Below are 27,647 nucleotides of genomic sequence, written 5' to 3' on the forward strand. Positions count from 1 at the left end.
ACAGGTGGGTGGCACTGGTGGGCACAGGTGGGTGGCACTGCTGGGCACAGGTAGGTGGCACTTCTGGGCACAGGTGTGTGACACTGCAGAGTGGCACATGTGGGTGCACTGCTGGGCACAGGTGGGTGCACTGCTGGGCACAGGTGGGCGGAGCTAGTGGGCGCACTGCTGGGCACAGGTGGGCGGAACTTGTGGGTGGCACTGCTGGGCACCGATCATCAGGGCACTGATCATCAGTGCCCTGATGATCGGTGCCGATCCTCGCTCTGACAACTGCCGGTTCTCGGCAGTACTTTCCTCACGATCTGACAGCGTGAGGAAAGTGCAGCCGAGAACCGGCACATGCATTTCCCTGTGATCAGCGTGTCATTGGACACCGCTGATCACGTGGTAAAAGGCCGGTATGATTGGCCTTTTACCACATCTCGTGATCAGCTGTGTCCGTAGGACACAGCGATCACGGAGATCGCCGGGTGCGCGCCCCCTGGGGCGCGCAGGAGAGCGCGTTCTGGGGGGACGTCATATGACGTCCACCCAGAACTGGCCGGCCGCAGTGAAGCCGTCATTCGGCTATCTGCGGTCGGAAACTAGTTAAGGGGACCTCTGGACCTGATTTGGAGTCTTTGATGACCCACCGTGACGGATGCCCACCACTTGGTCTTCGATGGATCTGACATCTGGGATGATCATTCCTACATGCGCATAATCCATGCGTTTCTGGTGAGTGCGCATTGCTATTATTTGAAGCAGTAAATATTCTGGGAGTTTTTCATCAAATCCAGACAACACCATGGATATCGCATAGACTTTATACTGCCTTTAATTCATTTTGAGTGCTGCACTGTTATTATTTACATTTATATACATATATTTTGAAGGTATTATGGTTACCTGGAGTGTTCAAGCTGCTGTATGTATTTAAGAGCGCTCACTACAATTTGTTTTATTAGAAGTTGTCAACTGTTTGCAGAGTCAATGGCTCTATATTGAACCCTACAGACTAAGACTGGGATGCTATTAAAGTTCATGTGCGTGTAAAGGCAGGCGTTCCAATACTTCTGGCAATATAGCATATGTATTGTATTCATAACTACCAATGAAAATCGCCATCAGTCAAAAAAGAAAAAGATGGAATTTTAGCCACAAAATAAGCATTATGTTTATAAACGGAGCTCACAAAGAAATTCATCCAGAACTTTCATTTTTCTATAACCCCCTCCTCCCCCCATCTAGCAGAACTACAAGGCCCTTGCTGTAGTGACTGCTACTATTCATGACATACTCACCCCCTGGCAAAAACTTTTGAATTTCAAGCATTCCTGACAGAGGTCAGGGGCAGCTATATTATGACAAAGAGGTGCCAATGGTGTCTACTGGCCCTTTAACACTATTAGTCAAAGAATGCATATATATGTTTTTCAAAAGGTCTAGACAATTACATTTGAATGAATCCTGCTGTTATCCCACTATATAGCACAAAAGGGAATTAGAACAGTGTCCAGATATTTATCAGGGCTGTGCAGAGGTCAATACACATTACATTAAAGCTTTTTAATAATACTGTTGTAGCTTTCAATTAGCACTGTGCGTTTATTTACACATCTCTCTCAGATGTATTGGAAAGTAAATGAGAATGTGAATGAAACAGACAAATACAGACAGACACACACACAACAAAGCTCATTATGCACTTCTAAGCACCCTTCATTACACATGGTGATACTTTATACATCACCCACTGTTTTCTGGTGATGTGCAGCACTTTGAATTTCCTTGTGTACCTGTATCTACTAAATCATTTGAACAGCATCAACAAAAAGTCAGTTTATTAACAGTTCCTGATTTTACGCACTGAATGGTTGGTTTAGGGTAGCTTTTCAATAAACCTTACACTGGGTGATATAGATAGGACAGGGCATCTCTGTGTTAGAGCAGTGCTGTAGTTGCCATGGTGACAGACATGTACCCTGCAGTGCAGAGCGACTGGCCTAGAAGAGGACATATGTATCGCAGCAATATATGGAGTGAGAGAAACAAAGCTCTGTGCTCTTCATTTAAATGAGACAAATAGGTACAGCACACAGTAAATACAGTTCACACACAACAACTCATAGAAATTAGTTGTTAAAAATGAAAAGTACACTTTTTCTTATGTTGCCCATAGCCCCAACGAGATTCAGACATTCATTCTTCAGATGCTATTTTTCATTACAGGTCTGAATCATATTGGCGGTTGTGAGACAACATACAGTATGACAGTAGACAAGGCTTAAGGTGAGTGATTTTTAATATGTTTGTAATGGAAGTACCTTTATAAGACACATATCTAAAGGATGGCTGTCCTAGATATAAGATGATTTCATCCCAGTAAAAATGTCATGTTGTCTTTAACCTTCAGTTTTGACAGCGGTATTGCAAATGCAAATCAACCTGTGCACTGTACTGCTGGAGGCTGTTGATGACCCTGGGTTATAGTGGTGGTCATGTAAGGCTCCCATAAGGACAGAAATACTGTGCTGAGTCCTCCATACTAACTATTTTAGAGCAGAGGTAGCTGGGGCCCAATCCCACTATTATGGCCTTAGGACAGGTCCTGTGCTCGTGCTAGCTATCCCAATGATAAAATAATTGGCCGTTTTTCTTATACAGCAGAAGACCATTAAATATTCACAATGGTCTTTTCATATTAATACGACAGCTTGCTATGGCAGGAGGAAAGTATAGTAAAAATATTGGTTTGCTTTTTTCCCCAAATATTAAAGCCAATGCTTTCCCAAGTGCTGTAAAATATACGTTCTCCTGGATTTTATTTCTATTTCGCTTAATACCATTATCTTCACAATACTTTCTGCATTTAGGATACTTCATTTAATCATAGCCCCTTGATGAATTAAAAAACAGACTGATATGAAACAATCTTCCTTGTCAAAATGAAAGACTTAGCAGCTGTCTATCAGCTTTGCTTCTTGTTGGTGTGCAGCGACTTAATCTCCTAAAAATTATAAATCTAAAAACTGTGCCTGCCTTAAAATGACTTCACAATACCTGATGATTGACAAGAATACACCAGATTTTAGGGTCTCCTTCACATGGCCATTTAGCCACAAACATGGATTCCAACAGCAAAACTCAGTAGCCGCTTAGCCTGTATGAAGTACTGAAAAGCTGGCAGCAGGCATTGCTGTTATCAGTGGTCTCCTGCGTTTAAGGACTTTTTTTCTGAACCTGAACTCATCTGGTTGCCTGATTTGGGAACCTGTCCCTAACTGCAGGTAACCAATTGGTGTGCAACTATATTCGAACATTGAAGGCCGCTGCACACTATAGAAATGCAGTCCAGATGCGCTCCGGATGTGTTTTTGCATGCACGTTTTTGGCGCATTCCGGTGCATTTTTGATGTGTTTCAGTGCATTTTTATGCATTCCAGTTCATTTTTTCCCCTCTCTTTTTCTTCAATTTAAGTAGGGACATGTGTGTTCCCATGCGTTTTTACTGCGTTTTGGTACACACTGTAACTGCAAGCACTGATATGAACTATAAAATTGACAACCATATAACCTATTTTCTGTGCGTTTTGGAAGAAAAAAAAGCAACTGAAACGTATGTAGTGAGAACTGGCCCTGACGGCTGCTGTCAGCCTGTCAATACTTTGTACAGGCAGAGCAGTCACCACTGTTTGCATGCAACTGTCATTCCAGCCACAAGAATCCACTGATTCTTGACGCTGGAATCCGGTGTGTACAGCTAAACGGCCGTGTGAAGGAGGCCTAACACCCAAACACAATATGTAGGATATGTAGAGCTAGTAGACAATGCATCTATTTTGCCTTTTTATATTAGAGGTACTACAGAGCAATTGTTTTCCTTTTTTAAGTTACAGATATTACATTTTGGCATTAGCATAATTCTACAAATGCTAGCATTAACAGAACCTGAACTCTGGAAGCTGTGCCCCCCAAAAAAGGCAAGGGACTAGTCATCAATATTGTCGATAAGCTCCTGGCAGCTGATTTTTCCTCCATTGTTGATTTACAATGCATATTTTTCTGTGTGGAGGCAGCCATCTTGGTAGAGGAATAGGGCTTTGCTTCCTCATATCAGACCTGCCCCCCCCCCCCAATACCTATTGATCTAATGACTGTTAAAGATTCAAGAAGCAGCGGCAGAAGTTTACAAAGAAAAATCCACACAATGAATGAAGTAGAAGCAGAGAGGTACTGTATGTGCAGTACAGCCTCCTCTCCAGCAAGCAGGATAGTAGTGACATTTCTACACCTCACTGCTGCTTCTGATTGCTATTCTAACCAACTTTTCAGAGTCTTAGATGATCTCACACTGCAGATAACCAGCTATGAGGATACAGGACAGAAGTGCCTAGGCATCCACACACATCTGGAAATGCAATTCTAAGTGGAATTCAGGACAATCATTAGATTTCTTGGTGTACTGCTAAGGCACAATTAACCTTTTACAATGTTTCCTCTAACTTTACAAATCTTTATTATATTCATTTTAAAGCTAACTTGCTTTAAAAAATACTAATTACCTAGCTGTCTTTGGTTTATATTCTTTCAGCATTACTAACCATGAACAGGCATGCAGCTGGTGAAGTCACAGAACTCCTGACCTGCTCTTTTGCTACAAATCAGTGACTCGGAATTTATTTAAGCCAGAGGATCAACTTGAGACCCAGGCAACTAGGATTTTGGAAAAGTGAAATCAGCAATGAAAACCTTCATGTTTATCTTGGCACATGTTCCCACTACAATTCAAGCCTTAGAGGCTAACACAAGACACATTTACCAGGGAAGTACCACATCTATCATGTATGCTTGAATATTAGCGATGATGAAGAAAAGAGAGATGAAATTCAAATGATAAATCACAGGCACTAAAACTAAAACCCAAGCTCGTGTGCAGTATAATGCCATGGAAAGACAACATATTTCATACTGTACTAACATTTACTTTGCTGCTGAGTGCAGACTGATTACTACTTTATCAGCTATTTCATACAAGGGAAAGGCAATCTATATTGTACTGGCTGGACAGAAAGTCAGATATATAGCTATATGTGACAGCATATCTCAACCAACAATCACCGTCTCACTCTAATCACTGTCTGAAACCTCTATATGTCTCAGTGTATAGCTATCCATACAGAATATATAATTATTTTGAACTTTGGAAGGGACAGGCCACCCAAGAGGTATTTTTTCCATCCAGCATACATATATTTTGGTTAAAGCAAGTTAGTCAAGCATCCCATAGGTTTAGAGCCCTATGTATCATGAGGATCATAATGTGCCATGCAATTGGATGTCTAGGACAGCCATTTCTCAGTCAATGTTCTGAGCAACCTACGGTTCCTCCAGAGGTCGCTAGGGGTTCCTGGCAATTTCTTCCTCTTGGATAAGTTCCCTCTGACACCATTGATCTTTTATCTATTTGTAAAGAGGGAGATTCTTCAAAATGACCACAAATGTAAGGAAAAAGTCCTCCCACTGACCATCAGAGTGAAGTGCAGTGAGCTGTAGATATAGCAATTATTAGCAAGGTTTCCCTTAAGACCACAACGTTTTTTCAAGGGTTCCACCATGTAAAATGTTTGGAAATGGCTGGTCTAGGGCAACAGAGTGGGAGCAGCAAAACTCAAAATGTACACATTGTTGTTAGTTGTAGCTGGATTTTATTAGGCCCAGGCTTCTTATATGTCCTGGATATTTTCCTTTATTATGCATCTCCCTGCCATACTTCCCAGATTTGTTCCTGTCTACCTGGAGTTTTGGATGTTGCTGCCCACTTTTGAGTGTTCCAGTGTTTCAAGCATCACATTCTAAGCTGGAAACCTTCTGTAGAACCAATCCATCTGATCCTTTGTGATGGAAACAGCGGTCTCCTAATGCAATTATTTGTATGCTATACGGAGAGATGTATCTTTATAAAGCAAGGGTGTGCTGAAATCTGTACACCGTTTCCCCATATGCAACATTTGTAAACCTGTTTATGAGCCTGTTTTGGCCATATTTATAAAGAACTTAACAGCTGGTGTACTGCATAAAAATGTCAGGTAGAGGAAGAGCATCACCAGTAATTACATATGCTGCTATCATGTTACTGTTCTAAAAATGAAAACTTTATTAATCTCAAAGCCCATGTGCGGTATATAAAGGCACTTTCATACTGGTGCGCATTTGCCATGCTTTTCCAAGGTGACAAAAGCGCACAAAGACTCTTTCCCATTAAATCCTATGTAACTGTTTACACTGCAGGTGTGCTGTTTTTTGAAAAAATCCTGCATGCTGCATCTTTGGTGAAGTTTTTCAAAAGAGCACCAAAAAAGGCACATTCTATTGTAAGTCAATGGGAATGCATCAAAAGCGCAACAAAAGTGCATCAAATGTAAAAAGGGCCCTTAAAGGCTAAGTTCACCTTTTGAAAATAGAGAAAATGCATACTTTTTGCAGGTAAAAAAATGTGCATTTATTATTTTTTATCTAAGGGACCTGCAGAGCATTGCACAGATCATGGGTGCAATGTCAGGCTCCTGTAAACTCTCAGGATGGCTGTCTGCTCGTACCCCCATAAGGGCAGGCAGTTACTTTCGAGTAGCAAGATCAATGAACTACGAGCGTCCTCGTAGTTTATTGAGAACAACAAGCTGTCAGGCACAATGGATGATGGTACTTGTAGTCTATCCATTCACAGGAAACTGTGAATGAATGACATGGCCGTGTGGATGGCGGGAGAAGATCCCGTGCCTGCTGTCACAGGGAGAAGGAGAGAGGGGATGCATGCTGAACATGTTACAGGTGTAACATGTTCAGAAAGGTAACCCTAGCCTTTAAGCGGCAAAAAAGCACATCATTGTGAAAGGGCCCTAAATGAAATAAGAGTCTTTACCAGCACACAAGCTTGTGATGTTTGTTGCTTTATCTGAATAAAGAATAAGACGTTCACCATACTAAGGTATGGGCGCACAGCACCCCCATACTCAAAAAGTCCTCCTTGGACCCCTCTGACCCAAACAACCTCAGACCCATCTCCCTGCTGCCACTCACTTCCAAACTCCTGGAGCGCTTAGTCTACAACCGCCTAAGCGCCCACCTAACTGACAACAACCTCCTTGATCCACTACAGTCTGGCTTCCGTCCCCTACACTCCACCGAAACCGCCCTCCTCAAAATCACCAATGACCTACCAACCGCCAAAGCCAAAGGCGATTACTCTGTTCTCCTCCTCCTGGACCTCTCTGTGGCCTTCGACACAGTTGACCACCCCCTCCTTCTTAATAAACTACTCTCCCTTGGCATCAGAGACACCGCTCTCTCCTGGTTCTCCTCTTACCTATCCCGACGCTCCTTCAGCGTTTCCTACAATGGTGCCACCTCCCCTTCCCTCCCCCTCTCTGTTGGGGTCCCCCAGGGCTCTGTCCTTGGACCCCTTCTCTTCTCCATCTACACCTCCTCCCTTGGCAAACTCATACACTCCCACGGCTTCAACTACCACCTCTACGCTGATGACACTCAAATTTACCTCTCCACCCCCCACCTCACCCCCACTTTCTCCGCCCGCATCACTCACCTCCTAAACAACATCTCTGACTGGATGTCGCTCTATTTCCTCAAGCTTAACCTCTCCAAAACCGAGCTTCTCGTCCTCCCCCCTGCCCGCGCCCCCCCCCCCCAACTAACATCACCACCATCAATCCCGCCCCGCAAGCCAAAGTCCTTGGAGTCATTCTGGACTCTAACCTCTCCTTCCAACCTCATGTCAAATCACTTACAAACACATGCAGGTTCCACCTCCGCAATATCGACAAAATACGCTCCTTCCTTACCCCAGACACCACTAAACTACTCGTACACTCCCTGATTATCTCACGTCTGGACTACTGCAACTCCCTCCTCACCGGCCTACCCCAGTGCAGGCTCTCCCTGCTTCAGACCATCCTGAACTCAGCGGCCAGACTCATCCACCTCACCAGCCGCTCCACCTCTGCCACCCCCCTCTGCCTATCCCTCCACTGGCTCCCTATCGCCCAACGCATCAAATTCAAACTACTCACTCTGACCTACAAAGCTGTTCACAACACTGCCCCTAACTACCTAACCAACCTGATTCCCAAGTACCACCCTACCCGTACCCTTCGCTCTTCACAGGACCTCCTTCTATCTTCCTCCATGGTCTCCTCCTCACACGCACGTCTGCAAGACTTCTCTAGGTCCTCCCCCATCCTCTGGAACTCACTACCCCAATCCATCAGACTGTCACCTTCCCTCCTCACCTTCAGGCGCTCCCTGAAAACCCACCTCTTCAGGGAAGCCTACCCCACCCTCACCTAACTGCTGCTCTCCTTCATTCCTCCTACCACTCCATCACCCACAGCCACTCCCTCCTGTACCACTACCCCCTCCCTCCTAGATTGTAAGCTCGAAAGAGTAGGGCCCTCTAACCCCTCGTGTGATGTTTGTAGTTGCTGTAATGTTTCATGTATTGTCCCCCCCCTCTATTGTACAGCGCTGAGCAAACCCTTTGGCGCTATATAAACTCAATGTAATGTAATGTGTTGGTGAAGATTGTTATTTCTTCATGACTGTATGAAGGCACCATCCACCAATTCACTACAGCACCCTGCAAAAACTGTAAGACTACGATGGCAGTAGATACAGCTTCCACTTAATAAAATATGACAAAAATGGTTAGCAAAAGTCAAAACACAGGGAAATGACTAGGGTGAACAAAACTACGGATCAATCTTTTATAAACGGTTAAAAATAAAGTAAGCCATAACAGGAGATGCGTTCACCAAAAAAGTGGGGTATGCACCTATTCAACGCTGTATATATACCTCAGATACGATAATTATATAGTGATTTGCCCATTCAAACTGGCAACGGGATTGCTTTAATTCCCCACCCCAGCATATACAGTATGTACCTTTCTTTCTCTTCTGCCACTACTCAGCGCCAGGAGCTAAAGGAAATACCCAGTACTTCTGGATACAGAAGAGCATGTGACTCACTCCATGTGTAAGCACTGACACAGGGAGCAAGAGAGTCTATAGCTCTGAGTAAGCTATGACTCCACAGAGTTTTATAGCTTACATTGGACTTTCTTTCACTCCCGATGGCTGGATGGATCGAGAGAGAACAAAAGGAAGGGTAAACTACAGTAGATCCCAGCTTTAATATCACTTTAAATAGTTTGTTTGGGACAAGCTGACCCAAACAAACAATGTCTATTACAGAATGGTGCGCCCACTGTGTGTTGTATAATATGCTGTAGTGGCAATAGCTATGTACAGTAGAGAGCCCTGTGCTCTCGTGGCAATATGGACGACTTCCAGGCTGCTACTAGAATTGAAGAGTATGTAAACTGAACATTTCATATTCCTAATATTTGCCTGCTGTACTATGTACATGTATGAAAAAGTATCCTGTTCTCTTTGTATTGCTTCCTTTGTGTGAAATCTCTGGTGATCCTGCTAGTATATCTGCTTTCCTATTAAAAACTCTGAAAACACTAGTCAGGGGAACACAGCGTGGTCAGTTCTCTAGCTGTAATGGGAACTTAGTGTGCTCTCCTCCAATGATCAGACTTGTGCTCACACGCCCCCCCCCCTGCACAGCCATTCACTGGCAAGTTTAGTGTGCTGCTATTTCTCCTCCCCCAGCTCTCTGTTGTCAGCTGCATAATGAACTTAGAGGGTATATGATCACTTATAAAACAGGGAAAAAAAGGGAATTTATAGTGTTTTTCATAGCTATACACAAATGTTTTGCCTTTCATTTCTATTTTAACCTGGATGGGTTGTTTTTCAAGGTGAGGGTTACATACACTTTAAAGAGAGTGCTTCTCTGTCATTCAAGATAAGTCTTGTATTTTTATCAATAAATACAAGACTTTCTCTGATTGGCTGAGATGGAAATTGTGATGTCATCTGTGCATTTCCAACTTGGCCAATCAGAGGAAGTCTTGTATTAATATAAAAAAAAAGCTTCTCCTGAATGGCAGAAAAGCACTTAGCCTGACTCTCTTTTGGCTATACTTCTCCTAGGGATCACAGGAGTGCAGTTTGTTCTGCACTCCTATGACCTGTTTTCAGCAAAAGCCCGCTGTAGGCTGATGTCACAGAGTCGGTCCAAGTGGTGTAAAGATCATGACCATAAGGTCAGAATCCATCTAAAAGCCTGGACAAGCACCTGGCTCAGCCTCCCAGCGATCCGCTGAGAGCCTGAGCCAGCCCCTCCCTCCACCTCTACAGCCCAGTCTCCAGTGAGCGTTGGATAGACAGAGCAGAGAGCTGATGATTGACAGTCACCAGCTCTCTGCTCACAGAACACTGAGAAGTGATCAGCGGTCTTTGATTACTCAGTTCTCAGTCTTAGAGCCAGTGGGGAACAGATGCAGCATCGGATAAATGCTGCAGCCACCTAGGTGAGTACATTTTTTCTTATAAGTTCCTCATAATTCACTTTTCGTTTTGGCAGCATTTTGGAAGACGCCCATACTGCTGTCAGAACACAGCGCTGCTTACTGTATGTAGCTAATGATAATATAGCATATTACAGCAGCTCCTGCAGCCACATTGCTCTATAATGGAAATAGTTCATCTGGGCCAGCTCATTTAAAGTGATGTTACAGGGTTAATTCACATTTTCAGAAAAAAAAAATGAAAAGCTGAAATAACACCGACCCCCCCCCCCCCCACTTCTTTGGTGGTTTCCTCTGTAGTTTCCTTCTTGGTTTTAGTGCCCCAGGAATTGGAAATCCCAGCTATTCTCCTCCTTCTTTAAGCCAGGCTTCTGGGATGGATCAGAATGATTCTTTGTCCCTGTGTTGACCAATCAGAATCACTGTGATCTGCCCTGGAAGCCTTGCAGAAAGAAGGTGGAAAAGAGAGAAGATTTCAAATTCTTGGACCTCTATATAGCTGCAAGGGCACTGACAGCTTATCACCCACAGAGGTGAGGACCAGAAATTAACTGGTTCTGCGCTGCCCTATAGTAGAAATACTGCTACAGGGTAGCACGGGTGCGCAAAATCACACCATTCACGGCCTCAACTATCAATCACCGGGTCCCGGCCGGTGATTACTCGCCGGCACCCAGTGATCGCCGAGTATCTCTGACGGGGTAGAGACCTGTGTAAAATCACCACAGATCTCTCCCGTCAACTCCTGCTTACAGTGAAACACAGTCACAGCCCACATAGTAAAACAGCACACAGTTAACCCTTTGATTACCCCACGTTAACCCCTTCCTACCCAGTGCCATTAGTACAGTGTTGGTGCTTTTTATTAGCACTGATTAGTGCATTGGTGTCACTGGGGATGTCAGTGACACCAAATCAGTTCCCCCCAGTATCAGAATGTCCACCGCAGTCTTGCTATAAGTTGCTGATTGCCTCTATTCCTAGTAAAAAAAAAATTCCATTATCCATACCGCCAATTTTTAGCAAAGACATATAGCAGAATACATTTTGTCCTAAATTTATGATGAAGTTTGAGTTTTACATTTTTTTACTGGACATGTTTAATAGCAAAAAGTAAAAAATTGTTGGTCTTTTTTTGTTTATAGTGCAAAAAATAACAACTGCACAGGCGATAAAATACCACCAAAAGAAAGCTCTATTTGTGGGGAAAAAAAGAACGTAAATTTAATTTGGGTGCAGCGGTGCAATTGTCAGTTAAAGTGACGCAGCGCCATATCGCAAAAAAATGGCATCTGCATCCCTCTATTCTTTACGTCCATTCAAAGTCCAGAATTTATAAAGCTTTTCTGAGATCTTAGAAAGCAGGGGTCAGGGAGCTGAAGTTACACTCAGTGTGGAGAGCTGATTGGAGGGAAGAGACCCCCCCCCCTTTTACACAGCACACAGGAACAGAGCTGAGGCTGTCAATTACCGACTGCGTGCTGGAGCTCCCTCCCCTGTCACCTTTTTGTCAAAAGTGACTCGTGCAGATAGCAGAGGAATGAAGCTGCAGACAGAAATGCCACTTAGTGCTCTGGATTGAGATAAGTACACACTATAGAGGGATATGCTTTGTTAATATTTCATGTCTGAGGTTTACAACCACATTAAAAAATCAGCTGTAAAAAAAGACAATGTATGCCTACCTGTGCTGGCCCTTGTTCGCAGAATCTTTGATCTGTTGCGGAGATAAGCCACCCAAGGAATCTTCACATATAGCACACTTTCAGGAATGTAAGTTGCCTACCTTCCACCCCATGACCCCCACGGCACTATTGTCTCAAGTAGGGGCTGAGAAAAGAAACACAGTGGTTAACACAGGTACAGGTGTGTGTGTGTGTGTGTGTGTGTATATATATATATATCCACTGCACACCTAAGCAGAATGCCTGCAGTTGTGGGGTGGTGCTGTTATTGGAGGATGGTACTATATTGGACAGAAGGAAATATATTGCCAGTACAACTCGGTCTTCTGAAATATAACCACCATTATTAGCAATAGTTAGGCATGTCACATAAAAAATACGTTTTGCAACCTGTTAAGGGTCCCTTCTTTATGCAAAGTAGACATCGAAACATTGCATTCCTCATTTGGCATGCCTAACACAGGCATCCGAATGACACTCTTAGAATTGTGCTGGATGTGAATCTTCAGGTGGTTCTTCTAAGCAATAAAGTACAAATTCTGTGAACAAGGACCAGAACAGGAAAAAAAGTTGTCTTCTTTTACAGTTATTTTTGTATTGTATTTTTTTTTTCAGAGACAGAATTTCTTCAGTATTTTAAAGGGGAATGCATTCACTGTTCAGCCAATTTCCTCCCTTCTCAGTTTTATTTACTTCAGGTACTTATATAGCGCCATCAATTTACGCAGTGCTTTACATATATATTGTACATTTAGTCCCTTACCCTGAAGGGGTGTACAATCTAAGGTCCCTAACTCACATTCATACATAACCATACTAGGGCCAATTTAGACAGGATCCAATTCACCTACCAACATGTCTTTGGAATGTGGGAGGAAACCAGAGTACCCAGAGGAAACCCACACAGGCACAGGGAGAACATGCAAACTCCAGGCAGGTGGTGTCATGGTTGGGATTCAAACCAACGACCCTAGTACTGCCAGGCAGAAGTGCTAACCATTTAGCCACTGTGCTGCCCAGATTTTTATATTGACTTTTGTCATGCCAGGTAGTGCTGACAGGGCCATCCATGGCTTGAATTTTGCTTGATTCAACAGGAATCAGTCAAAATTCAAGACATGTATTGTAAGGACTTATCTGGCCCTACACATGAAGATTTCTCTCATTCAGTCCAGACTGTTGTATGAGAGAAATCCATAGCTTCCCCTATCCATGCTAAACAGCATGGATAGAAGAATCACCAGTTACTGGATATTGTAGTTTGACAGGCACTGCTCCCACAGCTGTCAAAAAACCCAGTTACTGCAGCTGATTTTTTTCCCTTCCGACAGGGCCATCCACAGTCATATTTCAACAGCCATCCACAGTCATATACCAAAATTAGGGCTATCCATGGTCAGCTTTATTTACATGTATTTAACGTTAGCTGCTTTCCTGAGCACTCTGATCCACCAACAGACCACTCAGGGTTCAACACTAAAGTTGGCCTTAGATCGGAATTTGGCCAATTCAGCATGGATCCGTGTGTGGCCATCCCCTTTCAAAAGAAGTTGATTGAACAAACTGGAAAATCTGGTACAGCTCTGCATAGAAACCAATCATCTTCCAGGTTTTATTGCCAAAGCTTACCTGAACAAGCTAAAGCTAGAAGATGATTGGCTACCATGCACATGCACCAGTTTCTGAGTGTACTAGTTTCAGTAAATCTCCCCCAATGCCCCGTTGGAGGGGGGGGGGGGGTTCCCATCCACTTTGTTAGTGTGGATGGAGGTATCTGTTTTTTCTTTTTTTCGTTTAGCCCACTGGCTGAAAAAAAAAAACCTAAACATTTATGGCCTGCTTTAATTAAACTTGTTGAGCATGTCAAAATTTAGATAGGGCTATGCATACACCACCCCCTACCCTAAGTACCCAGAACTGGCTATTGGTTCCTGAAGCACCAAGCATGGCAGGAGGCAGGAGAAATGTCATATGTGCCTTCATATCCAGATGTACAAGGTATAGTGGCAGGGGAGCATGGAAAATGTAATCACAACTTGATTCTGGTCCCTCCTGTAAAGAGGGGTATAATATTTTTGACTGCTTCACTACCATGCATGCTTTGATCTTCACAGTGTGCAAGATAATTCTTTGAGGGTAAGTGGCCAGACACCCCTGGAGACAGTCTTATCTTAATGAAGATAACAGCTGGATGGGGTAAATAGCATCATGTCTTGGGGTAATTGAATCTCATTTTTCATCACCAGCTCATCTCTTTAAAGAAACTGTATAGACAGATACACTGTATAAATAGGTTGCCACTGTTTATATCTGGTTGTTATGCTGATCTAGAGGCATTAGTGCCTTGTGAGTTGCTGGTCTAAAACAAATAAGCTGATCATATGTTCAGTCTTAGCTCTGACTCCACTGGCTTCTTGCTTGTACCAGGTGAATGACTCAGAAAGTTCATTGCTGAGCTGCGTGATTCCTCTATATCAATATGGAACATAGTAGTGACCTAGCAGCTGGTAGGGGAATCCACAAAGTGCAATGGGGGCAAGTTATTTATTACAGATATTTATAAAGCGCTGACAATAAAGGCAGTCCCTGCCCTTAAGGAGCTTACAATCTAATGGTGGCTATATGTGTAATGATCTGATTGAATGACTCTTCACAGAACTGGACAATATGATCCAATCTGTTTACTAATGAAAAGACATGTACTGCATACTGGATGGAAAATCCAATCAGGAAAATAGATAGATCAATAAGATTGTTAGAGCAGAATTCCTGGCAAAACCTTACAAGTCTTAAAAATGTCCCTTCCCCCCTCCTAACATCTATGCAGACTAGGCTGTGTAATAAAGACGCATATACTTACCTATTCTCAGGCCGCTCCGGTCGGGTCATGTGATCTCCCCTGTGTCAGCCAGTAGAGGCTACAAGTGAGAGGAGAGAGTGCTCAACATTTGCTGGTAAAGCCTGGAGCAGTGACGTCACCCATAGGCTTTAACGGCCCTACTGTTGTCAGTGCTCTCTCCTCTCCCCTGCAGCCTTCGCGGATTGACAAAGGAGAGTCGGATCATGTGACTGGATTAGAGTGGCACAAAATTAGGTAAGTATATACATCCTACACATGTTAGCATAGGTGTTAGGAGAGGGAACATTTAGCCTGGAATTCTACTTTAAGTATATGGTGCATCAAATGATCTTTTTGATCATATTATTCTCCTTGACAGTAAATGGACTGTCAATATCATTGTATATAAATTAGTTCCGTGTATGATCACTAGTCCCTAAATCACATACCAGGGTCAGTTTACCTACCGGCATATGTTTAATGTGTGGGAATAAACCCAAGCAAGTGCAGAGAGAACATGCAAACTCCATGCAACTGATGTCCTGGTTGGATTGTGAATCAATGACCCTAGTGCTGCAAAAGTGCTAACCACTAAGCCGCTGTGCTGCCCGTGCTGTCTTGCACTACAAGTGGTGGAAACTGGACCACCCCATAACTGATCCATAAAACCATTCACCCCGTTATATAGTTACAAAGTTGGTCATGTTGAAAAGACACCAGTCCATCCAGTTCAATCTGAGTGTGTGTGTGTATGTCACTACCATATTTCATAGCATTGTACATTATGTTTGCTAAGAAATGAACCTACAGTGGATATAAAAAGCCTACACACCCGTTAAAATTTCTGTAAGGTTTCTGTGATGTGTACATGTGACAAAGATAAATCATTTCAGAACTTTTTCCACCTTTAATGTAACCTATAAACTGTACAACTCAGTTGAACAACAAACTGAAATCTTTTAGGTGGAGGGAAGTAAAAATAAAAAACTAAAGCAACATGGTTGCATAAGTGTGCACACCCTTAAACTAATACTTTGTTGAAGCACCTTTTGATTTTATTACAGCACTCAGTCTTTTTGGGTATCAGTTTATCAGCATGGCACATCTTGACTCGGCAATATTTGCCCACTCTTCCTTGCAAAAACACTCCAAATCTGTCAAATTGCAAGGGCATCTCCTGTGCACAGCCCTCTTCAGATCACCCCCCAGATTTTCCATTGGATTCAGGTCTGGACGGGCCATTCCAAAACTTTAATCTTCTTCTGGTGAAGCCATTCTTTTGTTGATTTTGATGTATGCTTTGGGTCATGTCATGCTGAAAGATGAAGTTCCTCTTCATGCTCAGCTTTCTAGCAGAAGCCTGAAGGTTTTGTGCCAATATTGACTGGTATTTCAAACTGTTTATAATTCCTCTACCTTGACTAAGGCCCCAGTTCCAGCTGAAGAAAAACAGCCCCAAAGCATGATGCTGACACCACCATGCTTTACTGTGGGTATGGTGCTCTTTTGGTGATGTGCAGTGTTGTTTTTGCACCATTCATATCTTTTGGAATTATGGCCAAAAAAGTTCAACCTTGGTTTCATCAGACCATTACAATTTAGCCAGGCTCGGATGTTTTTCTTCGTTAGAAAAGGCTTTCGTCTTGCCACTCTACCCCATAGCCCAGACATATGAAGAATATGGGAGATTGTTGTTACCACACAGCCAGTACTTGCAAGATATTCCTGCAGCTCCTTTAATGTTTCTGTAGGCCTCTTGGCAGCCTCTCAGACCAGTTTTCTTCTCGTCCTTTCATAAATTTTGAAGGGACGTCCAGTTTTTGGTAATATCACTGTTGTGCCATATTTTCTCCACTTGATGATGACTGTCTTCACTGTGTTCCATGGTATATCTAATGCCTTGGAAATTATTTTGTACGCTTCTCTTGACTGACACCTTTTAACAATGAGATCCCTATGATACTTTGAAAGCTCTCTAGACCATGGCTTTTGCTGTAGGATGCAACTAAGAAAATGTCAGGAAAGACCTACTAGAACAACTGAATTTTATTTGGGGTTAATCAGAGGCACTTTAAATGAGGGCAGGTGTGTACTGACTCCTATTTAACATGATTATTTATTCTGATTTCCTAATTCTGAACACAGCTACATCCCCAGTTATAAGAGGGTGTGCAAACTTATGCATCCACATTATTTTAGTTTTTTATATTTACTCTCCCCCCCCTCAAAGATTTCAGCTTGTTTTTCAACTGAGTTGTACAGTTTATAGGTCACATTAAAGGTGGAAAATGTTCTGAAATTATTTATCTTTGTCTAATTTTTTTACATCACAGAAACCAGACATTTTACCAGGGGTGTGTAGACTTTTTATATCCACTATAAGTAAATATATTGGTGGGATACTATGTGCTAACACAATGAACTCCAGACTCCAAGATATACTTTCTCCCCCGAAAGTCCAAAATGCACAGTCCAACTCTTAGTCAGCGTCTCCGTATCCTAAGTACCCAGTAGTGCTGATATCTTCTTAATGAATACTCTTCCTCCACAAGTGATAAAAATCCTCTTCCTCCACTTAATGCCCTCAAAGAAATAAAAATCGCATATAGTGCATTATCTACAACACATGGTATTCAACACACAAAAAACGCACTTACAAAAATAGTACTAATACGTGCAAAAATCACTCCACTGAGTGTGCACCTCTAACCATCCTTCATCCTCTCTCATGGCTTCAACTACCACCTCTATGCCGACGACACGCAAATCTATCTCTCGGCTCCTCGCCTCACCCCCTCAGTCTCCGCCCGAATCACAAGACTACTAAACAACATATCAGATTGGATGTTGCTCCACTTCCTTAAACTGAACCTCTCCAAAACCGAGCTCCTAGTCTTCCCCCCAGACCGCACACCACCCCCCACTGACTTCTCCATCATGTCCAACAATGCCACCATCAGGCCCGCCCCGCAGGCCAGAGTACTTGGTGTCATTCTTGACTCTAATCTATCCTTCCAGCCCCAAGTCCAATCACTAACAAACTCATGTGGACTCCACCTCCGCAACATCGCCAAAATACGCACGTTCCTAACCCCAGAAACCACTAAGCAGCTCATTCACTCCCTCATCATATCACGACTCGATTACTGCAACTCCCTCCTCACTGGCCTACCTCGCCACAGGCTATCCCCGTTTCAGTCGATCCTGAATACGGCAGCCAGACTCATCCACCTTACCAACAGCTCCGTTTCCGCCACCCCCCTCTGCCAATCCCTCCACTGGCTTCCGATTGCCCAACGGATCAAATTCAAAATCCTAACACTGACGTACAAAGCTGTCCATCATACTGCCCCAAACTACATCACCGACTTAACATCCAAGTACCACCCTACACGCACTCTCCACTCCTCACAAGAACTCCTTCTCTCTAGTTCCCTAATCTCCTCCTCCCATGCCCGCCTCCAGGACTTCTCCAGGGCGTCACCCATACTCTGGAACTCCCTACCCCAATCCATCAGATTATCACCTACTCTCCTCTCCTTTAGGCGCACCCTGAAAACCCACCTCTTCAGGGAAGCCTACCCCACCCCCTGCTAATTCCCGACCTCCTCCACTCTTCCTACCACTCCATCCCCCACAGCTATTTCATCCTGTACCACTATCCCCTTCCTCCTAGATTGTAAGCTCCAAGGAGCAGGGCCCTCGAACCCCTCGTGTATCGCATTGTATTTTTATTGTACTGTTGCATGTTCTGTCTCCCACTGTAATGTACAGCGCTGAGCGAACTGTTGGCACTTTATAAATACTGTATAATAATAATAATCCTTACTCTTACCCTCACACAAATTTGAAAGCTTCTACAAAATCCACCTTCCTTCGTGGTTGGGCACCTAGATCCGTCCACTTTCGTATGGAAAATGTACCTCCGAAGGAATTGTATATAGTGTCATATCTTCCAAACAATACTTTCACTCTATTTGTGCTCCCCTCACAACATAGACTCCCAGTGCACATACTGACTGCAACCTCCTATCTTATGCACCTTACCAGACGATAAAGTCCACTCGCATTGAAGAGGGCTCCTCTCACTCTACAGAGAATCCAGTTCTCAATGGCATCATAACATGTAGCAAAGTAGAACCATAATAGTGTTGTAGGCAATGATAGGGATATGACTACTTTAATAATAAAATAATAATAAAATTGTGCTTACAATTAAATGTATTCAAATGGCAAGCAGTATGAAAAACCTTTTCCAAAATGACAGCTCAGTAACGTCCGGTTTACGTCCGATGTCACAAACTGACGCGTTTCGTCACTTCCGACTTCATCTAAGGCCCTCAGATGAAGTCGGTGTTGGATACCATGCATTGTAGATAATGCACTATATGCAATTTATATTTCTTTGAGGGCATTAAGTGGAGGAAGAGGATTTTTATCACTTGTGGAGAAAGAATATTCATTAAGAAGATATCAGCACTACTGGGTGTTTAGGATACGGAGACGCTGACTAAGAGTTGGACTGTGCATTTTTATATCCACTGTAAGCTTTTTTTAAATTTATCAACACCCTCTGCTAATATCGCCAATTGTGGATGAGAGTTACACACTCTTACTTCTCTAATAGTAAAGAACCTCTTACACAAACACCGCTGATTGCTCAGTTCTCGAGTTCACTCTGAACACAGAATGGTGACTGTCAGTCTCCAGCTCTGTGCTCTTCACCTCCAACACTAATTGGAGCTCTGGACTGTGGAGGGCGTGGGAGTGACTGGCTTAGGCTTCCAGCAGCATGCTGAGAGGATGAACCAGCAGCCAGTCAGGCATCTGGGTGGATCCTGACATTAAAGTAAGGATCCCTCTAGATTCTGGACTGGCCCTGTGAAGTTAGCCAACAGCAGACTTTAGCCTGCTATTGGCTGAATATGGGAATGGCAGAACTAAGTACACTCCTGTGACCCACAGGAGAAGTAAGGCCAAATAGGCTTTGGCCCTACTTCTGTAAGATTGAACTGCTTCTCATCCAACTTCATTGGCCGCGTGTTTTCTTTAGAGACCTATGATTAAATTGTTTTCTCCCTATATTAGAATCACCATTTAGACATTTGTACATTTTGATCTCTTTCCGTCTTAAGTGTCACTCCTCCAGGGAGAATAAGTTCAAAGTGGAACTTTTCCCATAACAATTTGATAAAAATAATGTACTTTAGCAAGAAACATACATTCCACATTAATAATTATGCTACCAAAATTAGTGTGTGCTGTAAATTGCCTTCAGCATTGTTCCTGTTTCTTCCTGCTGGGGGCTGCCATTTTGCTGAACCTCAGCACCCCTGAGCAGCAGTAAATCTTTAGCCTGCCAGCAGATCAGCCTCTACAAATTTTTTATAGTGCCCAAAAACAAAGAGCATGTGCAGAGCAGGGTGAGACAGCGTATCACTTGATTTTAACAGTACAGGCCAGCCTTTCTCAACATTTTCAACACAGAGGAACCCTTGAAATAACTTTCCGATGTCACGGAACCCCTAGGAATAATTACTATATCTACAACTCATGATACATTAGTATGATGGACACTGAGAAGAATGTTCCTTACACTTGTGATCATTGGGAAGAATTCCCTATTAAAGACAGCTAAAAAAATCAGTGGTGTCAGTGGGAACTTATTTGAGAGGCAGAAATTGCTCATTGTTCAAGAAACCCCTAGCAACCTCAAATGGAACCCCAGACTTCCATGGAACCCTGGTTGAGAAATCCTGGAATAGGCCAGCCTGAAGTGATTTAGCAAGACTTCATTTTCTGACTTCCACTTGAATTATCTGCTTAAAATTCCACTTTAAGGCGATAATAGACAAACATGTCTACATGAGGATGCATCGGTTGATTATCTGATTGTTAGTATAGTGCTTTTGACAGCTGATTCCGACTATTTGGAAACCAAAAACCGAAGGTGCAAGCTAGAAAATGTTTATTGTACATGCACACGTCTGATTCTCTCTCAATGTGTACAGTAATCATATGGAAATGTAATCTATTAGAAAAAAAACCACACATGATCAGAAGCAAACAATGACCCTACACTTCGTCTTCTACTGTGCTAGTACGTAGCTACGTTTGCTTTTGTCGGTCGAGAATGTTCATATGCGTTAATACCATTGTCGGTTACATCACAATACACACCTTCGTGGAAAATCAAAAGATTGTTCGTCTGATTTTCTCATAGTGTGTAATAGGCATTAACCACTTGATCTGCGGAAGATTTTACCCCCTTTTAGGATCATGCCATTTTTTGCTGTTCAGCACTGCACTATTTTAACTGGTAATTGTGCGGTCATGCAATACACAAATAGAGCTTTCTTTTGGTGGTATTTGATCACTACTGGATTTTTTATTTTTTGCAATATAAATGATCCAAAAAAAGATCCAAAATTCTGAAGAAAAAACAATATCTTCTACTTTCTGTTATAAAACATATCAAATAAAATACTAATTCTTCATAAATGTAGGCCAAAAAGGATTCTGCTACGTCTTTGGTAAAAAAAAAATCCTAATAAATGTTCATTTGTTTGTTTGCATGAAAGTTATAGTGTCTACAAACTATGGTATAGATGCTGGATTTTTTTGTAATTTTCATACTAGTAAAGGCAGTGAAAAGCGACTTTTAGTGGGACTGCAATATTGCGGAAGGCAGTCTGACACTAATGGACACTGGTGAGAAACTGACTAACTGCCATTGACATCTCCAGTGACACTAATACAGTGCTCAGTGTTAATAATATACAATGTCACTGTACTAATGACTCTGGCTGGGAAGGGGTTAACATCTAGGGCGATCAAGGGGTTAAATGTCTGCCTAACAATGTTTAGTGTGTGTACTATGTGCTGTTTTACTAAGCAATGTGCCAGTTTTTACTTCCTGCTTTGCAGAGAGAAAAAAAAACAGCACATCACTGCTGTCTGAAGAGACACAGAGCTCTCCTGTAATTTGCTGAACCGATCAGCGGGTTCCGGCTTGTGCTGCAGTGAATGACAGCACAGTCTTCAGGGTCTACGGCATATGCCTGATCAAACCCGGAAGAAAGCCACAATGTACAGGTACGTTATTGTGCTTGTACAAGCAGTGCAGTCCTCATAGCATTATGGGCCCCTGGGCAAAGTAATGCTATGGGGCCCCTACCAGCCTGCCCAATTCACACACCTACTCTCAAGAATTAAAGTATAAATAGTTGATAGCGCGCGCCCCCTACCTGCTAATGCAACATCATATTTACGTGATTTTGCACAGTGCGGCCACCCTGTGGCAATACATCTGCTATGGGGCGGTCGTCAAGTGGTTAAGACATCCCTGTGTACAAGCCAACCTGCTGCATTATGTACTGTGCTGGGCCAGCAAGCTGTTAATGCCTGTAGTCGTTCTTTGTAACTGAGGTCCTCCAGCCCCTTTATTACCATTGTTGCCCTTCTCTGGACTCTCTCCAGTTCCAGCACATCCTTCCTGTGGACTGGTGACCCAGACTCAAGATGCGGCTGAACAGAGTTCAGATCAGCTCTGGTATTGGCCTATTTTTAAAGCAGAGTTCCAGCCGTTTTTGTGTTTGTTAAAAGTCAGCAGCTACAAAAACTGTAGCTGCTGACTTTTAATAAACACACACTTACCTATCCCAGAGTTCAGATATGTGCTCACCCGTGCCGTCCCTTCTCTTCTTCTCCCCACGGTGCTGGCATCTTTACTGTGGGCATCAGGCTGTGACAGCTTGCAGCGTCACAGCCGGGTGCCCACTGCACATGTTGCGCCTCCTGATTGGTCTCTTCTGGGACCTGTGAATGTTCCCAGGAGACTTTGGGAGGAAGGCCGAACCTCCTGAGCCGAATGTGGGAGCAGGTACCTGTTAAAACCAGGTACCCGCTCCCCCCACAAAAGTGCCAAATATGGCAGTGGAGGGGGGAGGAGGCAAACAAGCAGATCTTCCAGTTTTGGGTGGATCTCTGCTTTAAGGAACAGTCGATACCCCCCTTAAAACTGGTTGCCAGGTCAGGGTGGTCCTCCTGCCATTCGATCATGTCTGGCCTGATGTCTATGAGCATCCTAACACATACTTATGTATGACTTATGTGGGTGACTGACAAAGTAAGGAACTTCAGTGTTCGATGTCATTCCAAATGTTTAGCATGCCATGAAAAGTTGAAGAGTTCCTTGAGAAGCAGAGGCTGAGCGTGCTCTGAGCCTAGATGGCTGAATAATCTATCCCACAGACAGAACACACAGGAAATGTCCCGTCTCAGGAATGCATCCCGTATCTTCACACATTAACCCTCCAAATGCTGCAGGGAGCAGCCCTATCACTGAACACTCCCTCCTCATGAATCGTTCTACAGCCCCCCCAAACTCCCCATTATATGACTAGCACCCCGGTCCTTTCATGTCTTCTCCTCAGAACTTTAATGTCGGGATACAAGGTTTCTGTCACCACGTGTGTGACTTACCGTTCTAATACGTTCTCCATTGCTGTCAAATGTAGTGAGTTGAGGCCTGCCCCCCCCCCTATAGAGAGCCTACACACAGCACCCCCAGCTACACTGTACTTCTGCACCCTCTCCTCAGCCATGTCCACACTCAGGAGCCCAATTCACGCCACAGCACAGCCGTGAGCGCTGTATCCAGCGCAACACGAACACCTCGCCCCTACCCCCCTCGCTGGCCCCATTGGCTGAGCCGTGCCTCTCATAGGTCAGCACTCCCCTCTGATTGGCTGCCTCCTTGCCCAACACAGCTATATAAAAAGAGGAGGGAGGGTAAAGAGCGCAAAGCGAGTGATCGGTGCAGAGCGCGATCTGCGGCTGGGGTGGAAAGATTTTCTTTTTTTTTCCCCCTCTGGCTACAGTTTTATTGAAGTTGCTTGTCAATCATGGGCAGCATCGAGTCCAAGAGCCAGAACGCAGAGACCGCTACAGCCAGCAAAGCAGCAGAACAGGTAAGACGATGTCAGATTTCTGGCTGATCAAAAATCTACAAGTGGATGTCTGGCTGTCATCTGGGCGCGTCGATTGTCTGTAGACGGGGGGAGGGGGCTGTCTGCTTGTTTTGGGGGTAATACGTGACCTGTTACATGCTGTCTACTCGTTCTATGGAATGAATAGAGGGGATCTAGTATGGGGGGGGGATCGCTGAGTGCAGCGGAAGGAGGGGGTCTGCTTTTGACTGATGAGCTGTATATGCTGTATATGCTGATGGAGGGGTGTGAAGTGCAGGGGGTCTTGATGAGATGTAATCTGGTGGTGGAGTGCAAGGAGGGGTCTTCTTGTGACTGGTGGGGTGTAGGGGGGGTCTTCATGTGGCTGATGGTCGGGGGAGGGTTTATCTTCATGTGGCTGATCTACCTTACTGATAAACTGTAGTCGATTGAGAAATATGGATTATAAGAGGGTTGGGGGGTCTCAATGATCTGTAGTCTGATGCAGACGTACAGGGGGATTTTAATCTGTAGTCTGATGGAGGGGTGTGGAGTGTAGGGAGGGGGTCTTCTTGTGACTGATGTGCCATACTGATGAGCTTTATAGTCTGATGGAGGGGTGTGGTTAGCTATCAGCTGGTTAGATCTGATACCTGGGAAATGCTTCGAGGGATTTTTTTTTTTTTTTTGCTGGGGATCTTTTGGACTTTTTTTTTTTTTTAAAGAGAATGAAGTCACTGAAGATTCCTTAGGAGTCTTCATTCTGTAGAAGCCAAACTGTCAGGATGAATAGGAGATGTGATTAAAAAAAAAATCCCCCAAATAAAACCAGTGTTTCATCTTTCTGTACAGGAAAATGGGCATGTGAAGACAAACGGGGATGCTGTGCAGAAGCCGAATGGGGATGCTGCTGCTGAATCCAATGGCTCTGCGGAGCCAGTTGCCGAGGAGGCGGGATCTGGGGAGACTATTGAACAAGCCCCACCTGCCAATGGAGATGCCAAACCAGAGGAGCCCCCAGGAAAGCAGGGAAAGAAAAAGAAGTTCTTCAAGAAGCCGTTTAAGCTGCCTTTCCGCAAAAACAAAAAGGAGGCTGCTGATGCTGCTGCAGCTGCAGAGGAGAGCCCAGCTGGGGAGGAGGCTGCTTCCCCCAAGGAAGAAAATGTTGACAAGGCAGAGGAACCACAAAGCGAAAATGTAGCAGAGTCTGCCAGCGCCCCTGAGGATGCCAGTACCACCTCTGCGGCTGCACCTGAAGAAGCTCCTGCCACTCAGCCTGAGCCTGCTGCCGCCCCTGCTGAGCAGAGTGAACCCCAACCCAGTAAGGAGCCAGCTGCTGAGCCCCCCAAGGAGGAGTAGCAGGGGGAACCCTCCATCAGACTGCATTGAGCCCTTTTTACACCTGTCATTCACCACAGCCCTGGGTACTGTATCTAACCTATGCAGGGTGTGAACAGACCTTTATGTGCCAAAAGTTTCTGGTCCCCCTTCTGTGAAAATCTTCACTACCCTAATTATGTCTTATGTTAAAGCTAAAACTCGTGTACTGGTGAGGTTTAGGACTGATCGGTAAAGGTGTGAACTCTTATCATCCAGACTGAAACTCATGATCTGTTCCATCGACAATCGTAGCTTTGAGGACAACCCTAGTTGGAATTTGAGGTGGACACAGGGGGTTGCTTTCCCAGAAGTGGACTTTATTCCAAATGCTAAGCAGTGACCCTGGAACCAGTTATTCAGAGGCGTCTGAGCATGGTAAACTTTCCCTTCTCAGGGTGTGAGCTGTGAATTCACCATGCTACAACCTACTAAAGTTCTTCTGGTGTGTGTGAAATGAGAATGTTTTTCCTGTAAATACTTTTTTTTTTTTATGGTCTGGTTCTGTGGTGACTTTTTCTAACTACTTTAAGTTGTTATTTTTTCCATTGTGATATTTTAAATAAATTTTAATCCCCCTTTACTCCCAAGATGTCTAAAGTTATTTTGTGGCACAACAGTCTTTCTATTGCTCCATTTGTTCATGCATTGAGCCATTTGTCTTTTTCAATGTAGGTCTCAGACAGCAGTTTTAGGGTTGTTTAATAAAAGGGGTTTTAATGGCTTTTCCTCCTTACTGCAGGAAAGCATTAAACTAGGCAGGCGGAGAATATAAGAAATTGTAAAGGTAGCCAGCTTTAACTTGTGCTATGTACATAGGGCAGGTTAATTGAGCTCACTATCCAGTCAGTATTTACAAAAGATATTGGTATATTTTGTATCCTAAAACCTAGGTTGTGATTTCATGGTTCCTTCATTAAAATTTAGACAGTGTTGCTAAGCCACTTTTTTGTTGTATTGGTCATGTCCTTCCATGTGGCTATTCTGGTTTGGTTGGACATAAACTGAATAAACCACAGGCTTACAGGATGTTTACTCTAAATCTTCAGATTGTTTGGGGCCAAGTTGAACTCCAATGGGATCACTTAGATCTTCCAAATATGCAATATGTAGGCCTAATAAACAAAATGGATATAAACCAAAGGAATTAACCATTACACAGGGGAAATATAGGAGGTTGTACAGTTAGACTTTTATACATGGCTAACTTTAGTTTTAGCCTGACCACTTGATCTGATCTACACTTGCACAAAAACTAGGGCAGAGTGGGTATTTTCTCATTAGTCAACACTCTTAATATCCAGTAGTAGAGATCTTCCTAACCGAATTTTGCAGCAAATATCTTACTTTCAAAGACTTGCATTAATTGGTTATAGCCAGAGTTGTTTGGCTATTAGGATTTCTTTAAAAGGTTTTTTTTTTTTTTTTTTTTTTTTTTTTTTTTTTCTCTTGGGGGGGGGGGGGGGGGGGGGGTTGTATATCTACCCCAAGATAAGTTATTCACAGTCTTATCTGCTTCTTTTCTATTTCTTTTGTACACTGTGCGTGATGGCCTATCACATCTAGAAGCTGTCTCTTATTTTAAAGACCCAGACTCTAGTGCTGTCATCCTATACTTTCCTTGATTGGTCCTAGACCTGGAACAAGCATACAGGTTGGAATCTGTATACCCTCAACGACATGCTTGTTCTGGGTCAACATAATAGAAAGATAGGGCTTTTCATGAAAACCCTGGAGCCTACACTTTCTTTTTAAAAAAACAAAAAAAAACCTGGGAATAAGAGTTGCTACAGGTTTCAAGACTATCCTTTGCCATCCAGTAACTTTGCAAGTCCTTTTCCCTGAATAACCTAGTGCTAGATTCATGCAGATTTAATCTTTTGAGTAGTAGCGAAGCAAGCATATAAAAACCTGTACAAGGACAGTATTATACAGGATTTATATAGCGCCAACAGTTTGTTCAGCGCTTTACAATATAAATCTATCCTTCCAGATTCTGTTTAAAAAGCAAACTGATAAAGGGAGCTTTTATAGTTTGGGTTTTTTTTTTTTTTAAAGCAATAAGACTCCATTGCATAGGAGGGATGTGGGTCTTTTGAATCAGTTGTTGTAATAAACTTTGCAGGCTCATTGGTTTCACTGAAGCTCCTCCAGAAGCCTTGGTAAGTATCTTGGCAAAGGGCTTACAGCTAAAGGCCTATGCATAAGGCTGCTCAAAATTTACTTCAAGTTTGATACAAACTGCTGAAACTAGCAGTGAGCAAACCTCATCAATACTGGTAAGTACTGTGCTGTTATGGACACAACTTGGCAGTTTTAATAACTCATAGCTTTTTTTTTTTTACTGAAAATTTAAA

At 43.4% G+C, this 27,647-nt stretch overlaps 1 protein-coding gene across 1 annotated transcript; it reads left to right on the forward strand.

Annotated features, from left to right (window-relative positions):
• Positions 1–23,753: 23,753 nt before the first annotated feature.
• On the forward strand, positions 23,754–25,880 carry MARCKSL1 (MARCKS like 1). The gene is made up of 2 exons (XM_089673818.1): positions 23,754–23,934; positions 24,766–25,880. Exons 1-2 carry the CDS (start codon positions 23,869–23,871, stop codon positions 25,270–25,272), a joined length of 573 nt encoding a protein of 190 aa, XP_089529944.1. The 5' UTR covers positions 23,754–23,868; the 3' UTR covers positions 25,273–25,880.
• The last annotated feature ends 1,767 nt before the right edge of the window (positions 25,881–27,647 follow it).

This window comes from Staurois parvus, unplaced genomic scaffold (genome assembly GCF_062004578.1).
Source record: "Staurois parvus isolate SC_StPar_1 unplaced genomic scaffold, SC_StPar_1.0 ptg000145l, whole genome shotgun sequence".
Taxonomy (NCBI): Eukaryota; Metazoa; Chordata; class Amphibia; order Anura; family Ranidae; genus Staurois; species Staurois parvus.

What these genes read in the sequence shown, in the direction of transcription:
- MARCKSL1 (XM_089673818.1), top strand. Translation starts at nt 23,869, where the DNA reads ATGGGCAGCATCGAGTCCAAGAGCCAGAACGCAGAGACCGCTACAGCC. An exon ending in CCAGCAAAGCAGCAGAACAG is followed by an intron (nt 23,935 to 24,765) that starts GTAAGACGATGT and finishes CTTTCTGTACAG; the next exon opens with GAAAATGGGCATGTGAAGAC.